The following is a 12,697-nucleotide window of genomic DNA, read 5'->3' as shown; positions in this document are numbered from 1 at the left end:
TCTGTAACATGCATATTAACTTATTGTAAGTTAATTTTCATTGTCTTCTGTGTTGGTATAAACTAATAGTTTGTTTTAATGTGAGCTAGTAAATGACATTCTTCCTGAATTTCATTTCAGATTTGTTTGTTTTGTTTTGAGACAGGGTCTCACTGTGTAGTCCTGGCTGGCCTGAGATTCTTTTTGCGAAATGGTTAATTATATTTACTATAATAAGAGAAACATGTAATATTTTATGTTAGATTCCTATTGGTGAAGTAGCAAATTATTACCAACTTAGTGACTTAGAATAACATAAGTTTATTATCATCTTGCAGTTCTGGTGAGCAGAGGCAGAACTGGGGTTCCCTTGTCAGTAGGGTTGAGTTCCTTCTAGAAGCTCTGGAGTGGGAATCTCTTTCTTTCCCTATTCTAGTTTCCACACATCTTGGTGATTTCTTGGCTCATGACCCACCCACCCCATCCCTGAAATCATCAGGAAAGTACTCTGCAGTGTCCCTTGTTCCTCCACCGTTATCTTCTCTGTCCCTGCCTTCTTCATATGAGGATCACTTTGATTACATTGGTCCCACCAGGATAAACTCCTCCTGTTGGAGCCCATAAAAATAGTTCTGCTTCATCTTGACTTAAGGTCAGAGAGTTCAAAACTATCCTTACTCTTCCAAGGTTAAAGTCTTAAGAACTAAGAACTTTTTTTGTTGTTGTTGTTTTATTTTTCGAGGCAGGGTTTCTCTGTGCTTTGGAACCTGTCCTGGAACTAGCTCTTGTAGACCAGCCTGGCCTCAAACTCACAGAGATCCACCTGCCTCTGCCTCCCAAGTGCTGGGACTAAAGGCATGCGCCACCAACTTCCGGAGAGAACTAAAGTTCTAAGGCATGGCTACTGTTTGGTCTAAGGCGTGGATATCTTACCTATATAACAAGAGATTTGGTCTAAGGTGTGGTTACTAAATGTTTGGAGAAATAGGGAAGAAAGTCTGTTCCTTGTATCAAGATAAAGAAGTCTTTTGACTTTTTCCCCTTTTTGGTCGGGGTTTATAAGAATTTTGAGAAATAAACTTGGGCCATTCAGTATTCACTGGAATGCCCTCCCGACTCTATTCTGTGTCTCTGTCTTTTTCTTAGTAACTTTAATTTGTCTACGTGCCATTTATCAATCCACACTCCCCCTCTCAAGTGTGAACCAGGCAAGTCAGATGTATGTGACCCAAAGACAGTTTCCTACACCCTCCCTGAAAGATCCTAATTTGAAAATTTCCTCCTAGCATGTGTCACAGTCCATTTGCTGATGCCCCAGCTGAATATCACAGATCAGTTTATAAAGAACATTTCTTTTTGACTCACGACACTGGAGGCTGGGGAAGTCCATGATCAGGTGTCTGTGGAGAAGTCCTCTTATTGGTAGGGCTTTATGCAGAGGTGCAGGGACATTGCATTATGGGACAGAGCATCTGTCTCACATCTTTCCTCTTATAAAGCCACAGTACTGTCAGATTAAGCATCCCAGATGGCCTCATTTAACTTTAATTACTTTCCACAGAACCTTCAAATAATACAACTGGACTATGTTTACATCCTCTATTTACCTCATGAGTCTATTTCAACATGAATTTTGGTGCACTCTATAGATAACACTTGTAAGGTGACATGTATAGTTTTGGGGACTTGAACATCTTCTAAGGGCCATCAGTCTTCCTAACACATAACTGTACTGTGATCAGATGAATAGGCACAGATAAAGCTAAAGCTCAGAACCTAATGTCTTTGTTTTTCATCTCAGTCTCAGGGCAGGTAGATTTCTTCTTTGACCATGGTTTAGGCTGACCGTGTCCCAGTACAGCATCTAGAGTAGGTTTGAGTTCTTGCCAGACTGAGCACTATCCTCAAAGCGAAGGCTGTGAATTACAGAGCAGGGTTGATACAGGGCACTGATTGGAAGCTAACTCCTTCATACTTTCATTTTCACCCTCTTGGCATTAGTGGTATTTAGTTTTTTGGTTTTTATTGTCTTTCTTATTCCTCCTCTTCCTCTTCTTAACTGTTTGAGAGAGGGTCATACTTTTTAGCACATGATCTCAAACTCACAATCCACCTTCCCTAGCCCCTAAAGTAGCTGGTGTGGTGGTTTTGAAAGGGGTAAACTAAACTAAAAGGCTTCACTTCTAGAAATGAAGGGACCAGACCCTCACTCAGCCCCCTGCTTTAGCAGCCATGACAGGCTACAGAAAAGACACATAGGCCTCTGACACAAGGAAACTCCAGATCCCCTGGCCTCCTGGGGCCCAGGGCCAAAACTGAACACAAAGAAACTCCAGATCCCACCCCCCCACCACCAGATACTTGGTTCCTGAGAACTGTTTGACCACCAGGAAAAACCAAAACCTCCCTTGTAGTCTCCGGGATACAGTTCTAAAAAATATTGGTATCTATGTACAACAGGCCACCTGCAAGTGATAAGACAAAGCCATAGAAACCACAAAATGTTCCCTCTCAGCACTGACCAATGAGAATAATTGGTACACAGGTATTTCATGCCAAAATATGACTTTGAGAAATTCTCCTAATTGTTTCCAAATGTCAACCAATCAGAAACCAACCTGTATCTACTGATGTAATCCTGTAACTTTTGTCTTTAAAACCTAGCAGTAGACAGGGAACTTCACTCGCTCTGGAGGCTGCTGCGTCAGCTAGCCAGACAGGGTTCCTGTCATGGTTGGATGAATAAAATCTTGCTTTTGCAGTTTGGTGGTTCTGTCTGTCTTTCTTGTGGTCTCTGGGGTTCTTTGCAACTTGGGCACAACAGTTTGAATGAAAATGGCTCCATAGGCTCATGTTTGAATGCTTGGTTCCCAGCTGGGGGACTGTTTGGGAAGGATTAGGAGGTGCGGCCTTGTTGGAGGAGGTGTATCATTTTGAGGTTTCAAAAACCAACACCAATGTAGCAGAGTGGTGGTGGCTCATAGCTTTAATCCCAGCACTGGGGAAGCAGAGACAGGCAGATCTCTGTGAGTTCGAGGTCAGCCTGGTCTACAGAGTGAGTTCCAGGACAGCCAGGACTATTTCACAGAGAAACCCTATCTCAAAAAACAAAGCAAAACAAAACAACAACAACAACAAAAGCCCAGTCTCTCTCCTTCTGCCTCCATCTTGCAGGTAAGATACAAGCTCTCAGCTACTGCTCCTGCACCCATGCCTGCCTGCCTGCCACAGTGCTTCCTGCCATAATGGTCATGGACTAACTGTCTGAAACTGTAAACAAGCCCCCAAGTTAAAATCTTTCTTTTTTAAGGTTCCTTGGTCATAGTGTCTCTTCGTAGCGATAGAACAGTGCCTAAAACAGCTGGGAGTGCAGGTGGGCATCACCACACCCAGCCCTGATGTTTACCTTTTCAGGCACTAGTCTAAAATGCTTTTGAGTTGTTTTGCTTTTCGGGATATATCTGAAATCACTGAGATTCTCTAGCTCCCATGTTTCGAGAATCAGGACTGCTGTATGTCAAGGGGGTTGGATGTGTTTCCAAGTCTCAAAGGAGTTTTGAGACAAGCAACTTGGCTGAAGATGCACTGGAACTCCTTGGCTGAAAGCACATTGGAACTTCCGGTGTATCCTGATAACTGGAGGAGACTGTGACAGGATAAAGAAAGCAGAGCAAAACAGCCACCACGGAATGAGTGCTTTATGGCATGCCAAGAGCTGTGCTGCCCTTGAACATATCACCTCATTTAAAGCTTTCCATGGCCCATGGAGGCAGAGATTGCCACGCTTGTTCCATAGGTTCCCTTTTCAGGTGGTAGCAGCAGACTCAGTGTTTGTGAGCTACTACAGTTGTAAAGATGTGGGAAGGTCGGAGGGTCTTCCAGAAACCAGTGTGTCTTGGTTTGTTTGTATTGCTGTAACAGAATGTCAGAGACTGTGTAATTTATAATGAGCAAAAATGTATTGACTCCTGATTCTGGAGGCTAATGATAGACCTTCTGTATCACAGAATGGCAGAAAGTCCCCTGTGGACAGAAGATGCGGTGGGAGAAGCCGGACTCATCCTTTTTTAAAGCAGGAATCCATTCCCTTGACAATGGGGTTAATTCATTTATGAGAGCAGAGCTCTAATGAACTAATCATTCCTGAAGGTGCTGCCTCTCCACACTGATTATGGTTAGGTCTCAAATTCAGGACAAGTCTCACTCAGTACCTGTGCCTCCTCCCAGTGCCCCTCACCCTGTCCCCTCCCAGGGCTGGGCCTCCTCTTCCCTGCCCCCAGCCTGATCCCTATATAACTTGCCTGTTTTAGCTAGCACCTCTCTTGACCTCTTGGCCAGGGCCACCTCTCAGTCAGGGACTCCTCTCTTGCTCTCCCATCCCTTCTCTCCTTTCATGGTTCAGTTTAGTCTGCCAGCCATGTTCAGCCTGGACTCTTCTCTTTGCCTGCTTCCTCCCTTATATCTACAATAAAAATCTTCTCCATACTCCTTCCTTCCTTCCTTCCTTCCTTCCTTCATTCCTTCCTTCCTTCCTTCCTTCCTTCCTTCCTTTCCTTTCTCCTCTCTCTCTCTCTCTCTCTCTCTCTCTCTCTCTCTCTCACTCCTTTTTTATTCAGTTATGTTTTCCGACACTTAAACTTTGAGGGTCAGACTCAAAGTTTAGAATCTAAACAGTCTAGAATCTAAACATACCCAGAGACTAAAAATACTACATAGAAGCTAGGCCACAGCGCAGAATCCATGAGGGCCTTTCCCTCAACCTCGCTCAGTGAGATCCAATGCTGGCTAAGGAGTGCTGTTAAGTTCGCAGGGATTTTAGGATTATCCCTATGGTGTCCTTCCTCCTGGGTGAGAGGGAGGGCAGGGCACGCTGATGTTTTCCTGGCAGCAGACATTGGCTTGAGGGGAGTTGGTAGAAAGGTGGGGATGGGTGCTGTTAGTTTCAAAGCCTGGCCCTCTGCATCCAGCTCTCTGCACCATCAGCGATGCTCTAAGCACAGGGCACCTCTGACCTCCATGCCATGGAGTGCGCTGCTGGGAGAGACCCAGGGACATCTGGTATGTGTATGCCAAAGGCCCATTTTAGTTTCTGCTATTTATTTCTTGCCATGGGGAAAGACGGGGTGGGATGGGCCAAGGGGCCCATCTCACTTGAGAAAGTCTGGGTCTGACAGCTGAAGGGTCCCAGAGCAGCCAATATTACCTTGCCTTTTCTCTCTGTCTCCCCCAGTTGTCTGCTTTTGATTGACAGAGACATCTGGAGGCTAAAAATATCCTACTGACCAAGTGCTCTTGATTTCAACTCAAGATGAGCACGACTGCAGTCCAGAACATACCACATGCAGGGATTATCTTCAAACAGGGTTTCATGCCAGGACCACACTAGCCTGTGCTCATTTTCTGTCTTGGCATCTTTTCCAAGTGGTGAATGAGACCCTTGTCAGGTCACTGCTTGTTTGCCTTTTCCCTCCTGAAATAGTGATGAAGGGGGAGGTGAGGGCCTAGTTCTGGAAAGGAGCAGGGAAGGGGAGGTGGCCTGTCCATTTATAGTCCTGCCCTCTGGGACATGAAGGTGCTAAATAGCAGCAAGGACAAGAGGCTTGGCTCAGTGTGAGCTACCCACACCACAGGTCTGACAGACTCTGAGATGACAATAGGCAGCATGGAGAATGTGGAGGTCTTCACTTCAGAGGGCAAAGGCAGAGGTCTGAAGGCCACGAAAGAATTCTGGGCTGCAGATGTCGTCTTTGCTGAGCGGGCTTATTCTGCAGTGGTTTTCGACAGGTATGGCATGCAGGAAGTGGCCTTCTCCACTACTGGTTTGACTGGTATCACACTCTCAAATTCTGAATCCCAAAATCATCAGGTGAAGGAATAAAGTTCAAGGGATCCTTAATTTGTAATTAAAATTTTTATTACATTTATTTATTTGTGTGTGTGTGTGTGTGTGTGTGTGTGTGTGTGTGTGTAGAACACGGACACCACAGTGTGGAACATATACTTGTCACAGTGAATATGGGAAGGCCAGAGGATAATTTTTGGTGTTGGTTCTCTCCACCATGTAGCCTCCAGGGATTGAACTCAGATAGTCAGTCTTATTGACAAGTGTCTCTGACAATGAGCCATCTTGCTGGCCCTTCAAATTTCACTTCTGATAGCTCTCTGTTGGTATTTCTTTTCTGCAAGGAGTCGTTGTCTCTAACTCTCTATGGCCCCCATCGGGGTGGCGAAGCTGAGTAGGGGTCTTTAGGCACATTATCACAGAGAATGTGGCTGGGAGGCTGGGGGTGGGTGGGTGGATGTGGTGAAGTGGGAAACATTTTCTTACAAAAATCTCTTTTAGAGTCTTTGGATATACAAAAGAGGCTAAAAGTCTGTATAAACCCATTAGACTATAAAACATTTGTTGAAATTTTAAGAAATCAGTACTAATTATAAGTAATAAAAGAATCCACTTACTTTCAAAAGAGTCTTTCCCAGTTTCTACCTCAGGGGTAACTTGTGCTTTACTTTAAATCAACTTTTTCCAGAACATTCTTATGTTACCTCAAACATTGATTTGCACTGAGCAAACTGGATAGCCACAGTTTGTTTGCTTGCTTGCTTTTATGGAAATGATATGCTTCAGGGTCAGATGAGCCTGCTTTTTCCTTTAAACAATGTTTCTGACTCTATCCTTGTGAGGACAGTAAGTCTACAGATACCTTGTTTGTTTTTGTTACTTTAAAAATTGTGTGTGTGTGTGTGTGTGTGTGTGTGTGTGTGTGTGTGTGTGTGTTCTTGTATGTAGGTGTGCATGTGCCATTGTGGACATGTGAAGGCAATTCTCTCCCTCCCCTATGTAGGTTCCAGGGATTGAACTCGGGTCCTCAGCTGTGGCAGTGGGCACCTTTATCCCCCGAGTCGTCTTGCTGGTCTTGATGCATCTTGTATATCCCCAAATATCCAGTTGTTTTAACTATGTGTTGAGCTTTCCATATTGGTCTGTAAACCACATGGGATATCATGTAGTAATATTACTGTAAATATTCCACCCTGTAAATATATGTACAACATTTTACTTGTCTATTTTCCAATCAAGAGACATTTAATGGGTTCCCATTTATCTAAAAATCTAACATTCCTGCAATTAAAATGTGTTCCAGTGTGCACACATACACAATGTGATTCTTCTCTAGCCATCGGTGTGCACAGCTACATGGTGTGATTCTTCTGTAGGGCCATTGGTGAGCACAGGTGCACAGGGTGATTCTTCTCTAGGGCATGTGATTAGGAGGAGGTTGCTGTTTTCAGCTTTAAAAGTATCTGTTAAAGCATCCCCATTTCCCTACAATCTTGTCTATATGGAACTATCAACATTTTAAAATTTTAAAAATAGTACTTAATCTTTATTTTAAAACAAGCAAACAACCTCCCTACATAGTGATTACATTAGAATGACAGTATTTTCTGATCACAGTTGGAGTGACATGTCTGGTGTTTGTGTGGTTTGAATGAAGCAGCCTCTGATAAGCTGGACAGGTGAGTGGCTACAGCATCAGCTGTCATGGGGTGGGTGCTTCAGAGATAACTTGGTTAGTATTTAAATTCTCTTTCCTCTGACCACACCTTCTAAGACCTTCAGGAAAACGCTGTGAACCAGGGCATGTGGCTCATTGTCATCCAAGGAGTTAATCAGAAGCCCAAGTGACACAAATAGCAATTCAGAGAAGTGTGTGTGTGTGTGTGTGTGTGTGTGTGTGTGTGTGTGTGTGTGTGTGTGCTGAGTACAGGTATGAAGTCAGCTAAATTTAGAGTTAAAATATAAAAATACAGCAACACACAGATGGCACATGCTATTCTTGGTTTGGTCACCACCATTGTGTACCTCAAAGTCCCTAGAGCCAGTCTAGCCAGATTCTGTTTCAAGACTCTGGAGTTGAGTGGGGTTTTCCAGTATTTTTTTTTTTTTCTTTTCTAAGACAGGATCTCACTATGTAGTCCCAGCTGGCCTGGAACTCACAAGGCTTGCTTCACCAATGTTGCCTCTCCCTACCTAATTCTGGATGAAAGATGTGTTCCACCGCACCTGGCTCTCAGTAGAGAGTTTTTATTAACTTGCCAGGCTCCTCCTCCTGGTTTATTTCATTCATTTTACTATGCAGTGGAGCTTTTACTAGAGGAATTTTTCTTCTCCATTTAATAACTTGAACGTCTTCCACGTTTATCTTTGAGTCTGTGTGCAGGTCATGTGTGGGCGTGGGGATGCTGTGCCCTGGATGGTGTGTGTGGGTCAGGTCAGGTGTTGATCCTCATCTGACACCTTGTCTGGGGCAGGGTTTTTTTTTATTGTTTTTGTTTGTTTAGTTTTTTTGGAGACAGGGTTTCTCCGTATAGCCCTGGCTGTCCTGGAACTCACTCTGTAGATCAGACTGGCCTTGAACTCAGAGATCCTCCTGCCTCTGCCTTCTGAGTACTGGGATTAAAGGCGCACCATGACCACAAGGCAGGGCAGGATGTTTTGTTTCATCTGTATATGGCAGGTTGAGAGGCCTAGAAGCTTTTAGAGATTCCCCAGTCTTCACCTCCTAGGAGAGCTGGGATTATAGATGTGTGCTATGCCATCTAACTTCATGTGGGACATGGGATTTGAACTCAGGTCCTCATGCTCTGTGAGCAAGCACTTTGCCTGCAGTGCCATCTCCTCAGCCCTTCTTGTGTTCCTTTTTATGGTGATACCTAAACTTTAAGCTCCTTTCTTGTTTGTTTAGTTTTATTAGTTTTATTTTTGTGTATATGGATATAAGAGTTGGAGTGTGCATGCATTTGTGTGCATGTGAGGCCAGAGGTTGCTGTTGGGTGTCTTCTTCAATTACTCTCTGTGCTACTTTTTTAATGTACATTGGTGTTTTGCTGCATGTTTGTATGTGTGAGGGTATAAGATCGTGGAGCCACAGATAATTGTGAGCTGCCATGTGGGTGCTGGGGATTGAACCAGGTCCTCTGGAAAAGCAGCCATCTCTTTAGCCCCTCTGTATGGTATTTTTGAGACAGGATTTCTCACTGAGCACATAGCTCACCAACTCAACTAGACTGGTTTCTAGGAAACTCCAGTGATCCTCCTGTCTCTGCGTCTCCAGTGCTGGGATTAAAGTTTCTATGGGCGCTTGTTGTGATCATTATTCTGCATAAGCGCTTTGCTGACTGATCCATCTCTCCAGCCTTTTTTATTTTAATTTAGTTTCTATTGACATTGCTTTTCTTAATTTTTCATGTCCAGCAAGGTAAGTTAATTCTGTGTCAGGCAGAATGAAAAGATAAATGGTTTCATTCTCAACAGTGACTTGGGCTTTGGCAAGGAGAGGAGATACTATCTCTGTCTCGTGCTGTCTGTCACCACTATCACCATCAATACCTTCACCACCATCGCCATCACCATCATCATCTCAGTAGGGCAGAGCTCATCACTGAGCCATTCTCCCAGCTGAGTTTAAAGGGTTTTTTGTTTGTTTGTTTGTTTTGTTTTTTTGAGACAGGGTTTCTCTGTGGCTTTGGAGGCTGTCCTGGAACTAGCTCTTGTAGACTAGGCTGGTCTTGAACTCACAGAGATCTGCCTGCCTCTGCCTCCTGAGTGCTGGGATTAAAGGTGTGTGCCACCAACACCCAGCTCCTGAATAGGTTTTATAATTTGCTTTGTTTATTTAAGAGGTCCTGTGGCTCAGGCTGGTCTCAGACTCATCCTATGCTGAGGCTGGCATTTAGTTCCTGGTCCTCTTGACTCTACTTATCAGGTGCTAGGATTATGGACGTATGCCACCACACTTGGCTTATACTTTGCTTTTAAAATTGTTACTGAATGCCGGGCGGTGGTTCCTTTAATCCCAGCACTCAGGAGGCAGAGGTAGGTGGATCTCTGTAAGTTCAAGACCAGCCTTTTCTACAAGAGTTAGTTCTAGGACAGCCTCCAAACAAAGCCACAGAGAAACCCTGTCTTGAAAAAAAAAAAAAAAAAAAAAAAAAAAGAAAGAAAGAAAGAAAAATTGTTACTGATTTTTGCTTTGCTTTTTAATAAAAATATTTAACCCCACTAAAAGATGCAGGCTCCAAAGTATTTTCTGAGGATGCCTAGATCCTTTTAAACCCTTGACACCAAGTTTCATTGCTTTTAGGTAGAGGGTCCTGGAAGTATTGTCTAGAGATGAAAAAGGCTATTCTCCAGGCCCTTCCCTATCTGCTGAGGATGCTGTACACAGAGTCAGGCCACAGAAGGGAACTGAATCACATGACCCAAAAGAGCTTACAGTTTGAAATTCTGTAGATTGCAGTGGGTTAAAGTGCAGCAAGAGAGGAGTTCTAAGTGAATAAAATGGAGCTTATTCTGATTATTATTTTAATATACTAGAAAGGCACAGTGACGCTGACAATGGGCAGTGCTAGGAACCCCAAAATCTCAATTCTACCTCCCTTTATTGAGATAAGGTTTCACTATGTAAAACCCCATGTTGTCCTCATGCCTCTGCTTCCTAAGGCTCCATACCTAACTCAATTGTGTGTGTGTGTGTGTGTGTGTGTGTGTGTGTGTGATGTGCTTATGAGTGCAGTTGCCAGTTCAGATGAGGGCTTCAGATTTCCCAGGAGTGGAGCTATAGAGGGCTGTAGGCCACCTGACATGGGTGTTGGGAACCGAACTCTGGCCTTTTGGAAGAACCATAAGCGCCCTTAACTGCTAAGTGGTCTCCTCAGTCCTCTCAATTCTCTCCCCCTCAACAACAACAGTAAATAATGATAGTGTTCCAGATGTCTTGAGTTTAGAGATAATTTAGCCTCTGGATTCTCCACGGATCCTAAGCTAGGGAAACATCAAAGTTTGTGTGAATGTACATATGTGACTTTTGTTTCCTAGGAGAAAGTCAATAGCTTTCGTGGCTTTCAAATGGTCTTCAATAGAAAAGTAGAGACCCACTGAGTTTATGTATTCCTTTCTGACACATAGGGAAACTGAGACCTAAAGGGATATTAACCTTTCCCAGGTCACAGTCACGGGGCAAGCTTGAGTGTCTCCATTGTGTCTTATCTAAGTCATCACTTACTGCTCAGACAACTTGCCTAACATGTGCAGGAAAAGGATATCTACTATTAACTTCAGAAAAATCAAAAGTTGATTCTAATCAAAAGTTGATTCTAATCAAAAGTTGATTCTAATCAAAAGTTGATTCTAGAGCCAGAGAATTGTTAGGTCCATAAAACCAGGTAAGAAAGAGGAATATGGTGGCTGGTGGCAGGACAGTTTAGTGGTTCAAGGACTAGCAAAGCCTGAGGAATTGAGTTCAGATTTCTACAACCAGATGTGGTAATGCATCTGTAATCCCAACTCCTCTGCATCGAGACGGGAAGTAGAGGCATGAGTCCTCAGGAGAAACTTATGGGCCTGAGGTTGTCCTCAGAGAGAGAGGGAGAGAGAGAGACAGAGACAGAGAGAGAGAGAGAGAGAGAGAGAGAGAGAGAGAGAGAGAGAGAGAGAGAGACTTTAAAAACAGGAATATACATGTGATTAAAGGGGGAAGTGCTTGCAGTAATAAGTTGATATATTATAATCTCTTGTTGCTGTAACAAATTACCATAGCCCTATAATCTTAAGACAACACGGGTTCTTTATACACTCCAGTTAGGAGTCTAAAATGGGACGATGATTCTGTTTGTGTTCTTTTCCAGCTTTCAGAGGCTACTCCTAGATAGAAAGAAGGCTCACAGTTTTCTTTCTGCATCTTTTATATTTTTAAATTTTATGTGCATGAGTGTTTTGCCTGCATGTATGCCTGTGTAGCATGTGCATGCCTGGTGCCCGTGGAGGCCAGAAGAGGGTGCTAGATCCCCTGCAACTGGAGTTAAAGGCAGCTGTGAGTCTCAATGTGGGTGCTGGCAAGTGAACCCAGATCCTCTGTAAAAGCAGCAAGTGCTCTTAACTTGTTGCTGGAGAGAGATGAGCCCTCTCTGCAGTCTGAAAGCCCTTCATCTTAACTACATCTGCAAAGTCCCTTCAACACATTACCAGGTTCTGGGGATTAGGACCTGGACATTTTCAGAGACCTTTCCCAGCCTTCCACAACCATACCCTATTATATAAATTTTCTAGATTAATCCAATTCATCACAAAAATATGTTAAGAAGCAAGGACAGTTACTGGATTTTTCTTTTACATTCTTTTTCTTTTTTCCTGTGCTACAGGGTGAACCAGTGTCTGCACATATTAGGCAAGCATTATACCAGACAGGGTTTCTCTGTGTAGTCCTGGCTGTGCTGGAACTTGCTCTGTAGGTCAGGCTGGCCTCGAACTCACAGAGATCTTTCTGCTTCTGCCTCCTAAATACTGGGATTAAAGGGGTGCACCACCACTCAGCATCCCTTCCAAATGACTCTGGTTAAGAATTGAAAGTACCCAGGGGTTGTGCATATTTGTGTGTGTAGGTAAAATGAAAAGGAGGAACGTGAGGAAAAGTTGAATACTTATAAAGAAATTGGTGTCAGACTGTTTTTGAAAATCAAACCACTTAAGAGCTTTCTTTGGCTCAGTGGGGACAGCTGAGTTTTCAGTCAGTGTTTTCAATGTGAGCCTTAGAGAGACAGGATTAGCCCTGTCATATTCAGTAGTACACACAAGGCTTCTAATCTGATAACAGCTGGTGAGTGGGGAGTAGAGGACAATTGATGCTATAAATGGAAATAATTTTTTTATGTAGAA

At 43.6% G+C, this 12,697-nt stretch overlaps 1 protein-coding gene across 2 annotated transcripts in view; it reads left to right on the top strand.

Moving 5' to 3' along the window:
• The first annotated feature begins 5,550 nt into the window (after positions 1-5,550).
• Smyd1 (SET and MYND domain containing 1) overlaps positions 5,551-12,697 on the top strand; it is a 47,230-nt gene continuing 40,083 nt past the window's right edge. The window contains exon 1 of one of the 2 annotated variants that reach the window (XM_027429537.2): positions 5,551-5,763. In XM_027429537.2, the coding sequence (XP_027285338.1) occupies positions 5,627-5,763 (137 nt within the window). In that variant the 5' untranslated portion in view covers positions 5,551-5,626. The remainder of the gene's footprint in view (positions 5,764-12,697) is intronic. The other variant, XM_027429538.2, reaches the window with a different exon arrangement.

Source organism: Cricetulus griseus, chromosome 8 (assembly GCF_003668045.3).
Source record: "Cricetulus griseus strain 17A/GY chromosome 8, alternate assembly CriGri-PICRH-1.0, whole genome shotgun sequence".
NCBI lineage: Eukaryota > Metazoa > Chordata > Mammalia > Rodentia > Cricetidae > Cricetulus > Cricetulus griseus.
The sequence above is the reverse complement of the archived record's forward strand: the minus strand, read 5'-3'. Positions and strand labels throughout refer to the sequence as shown.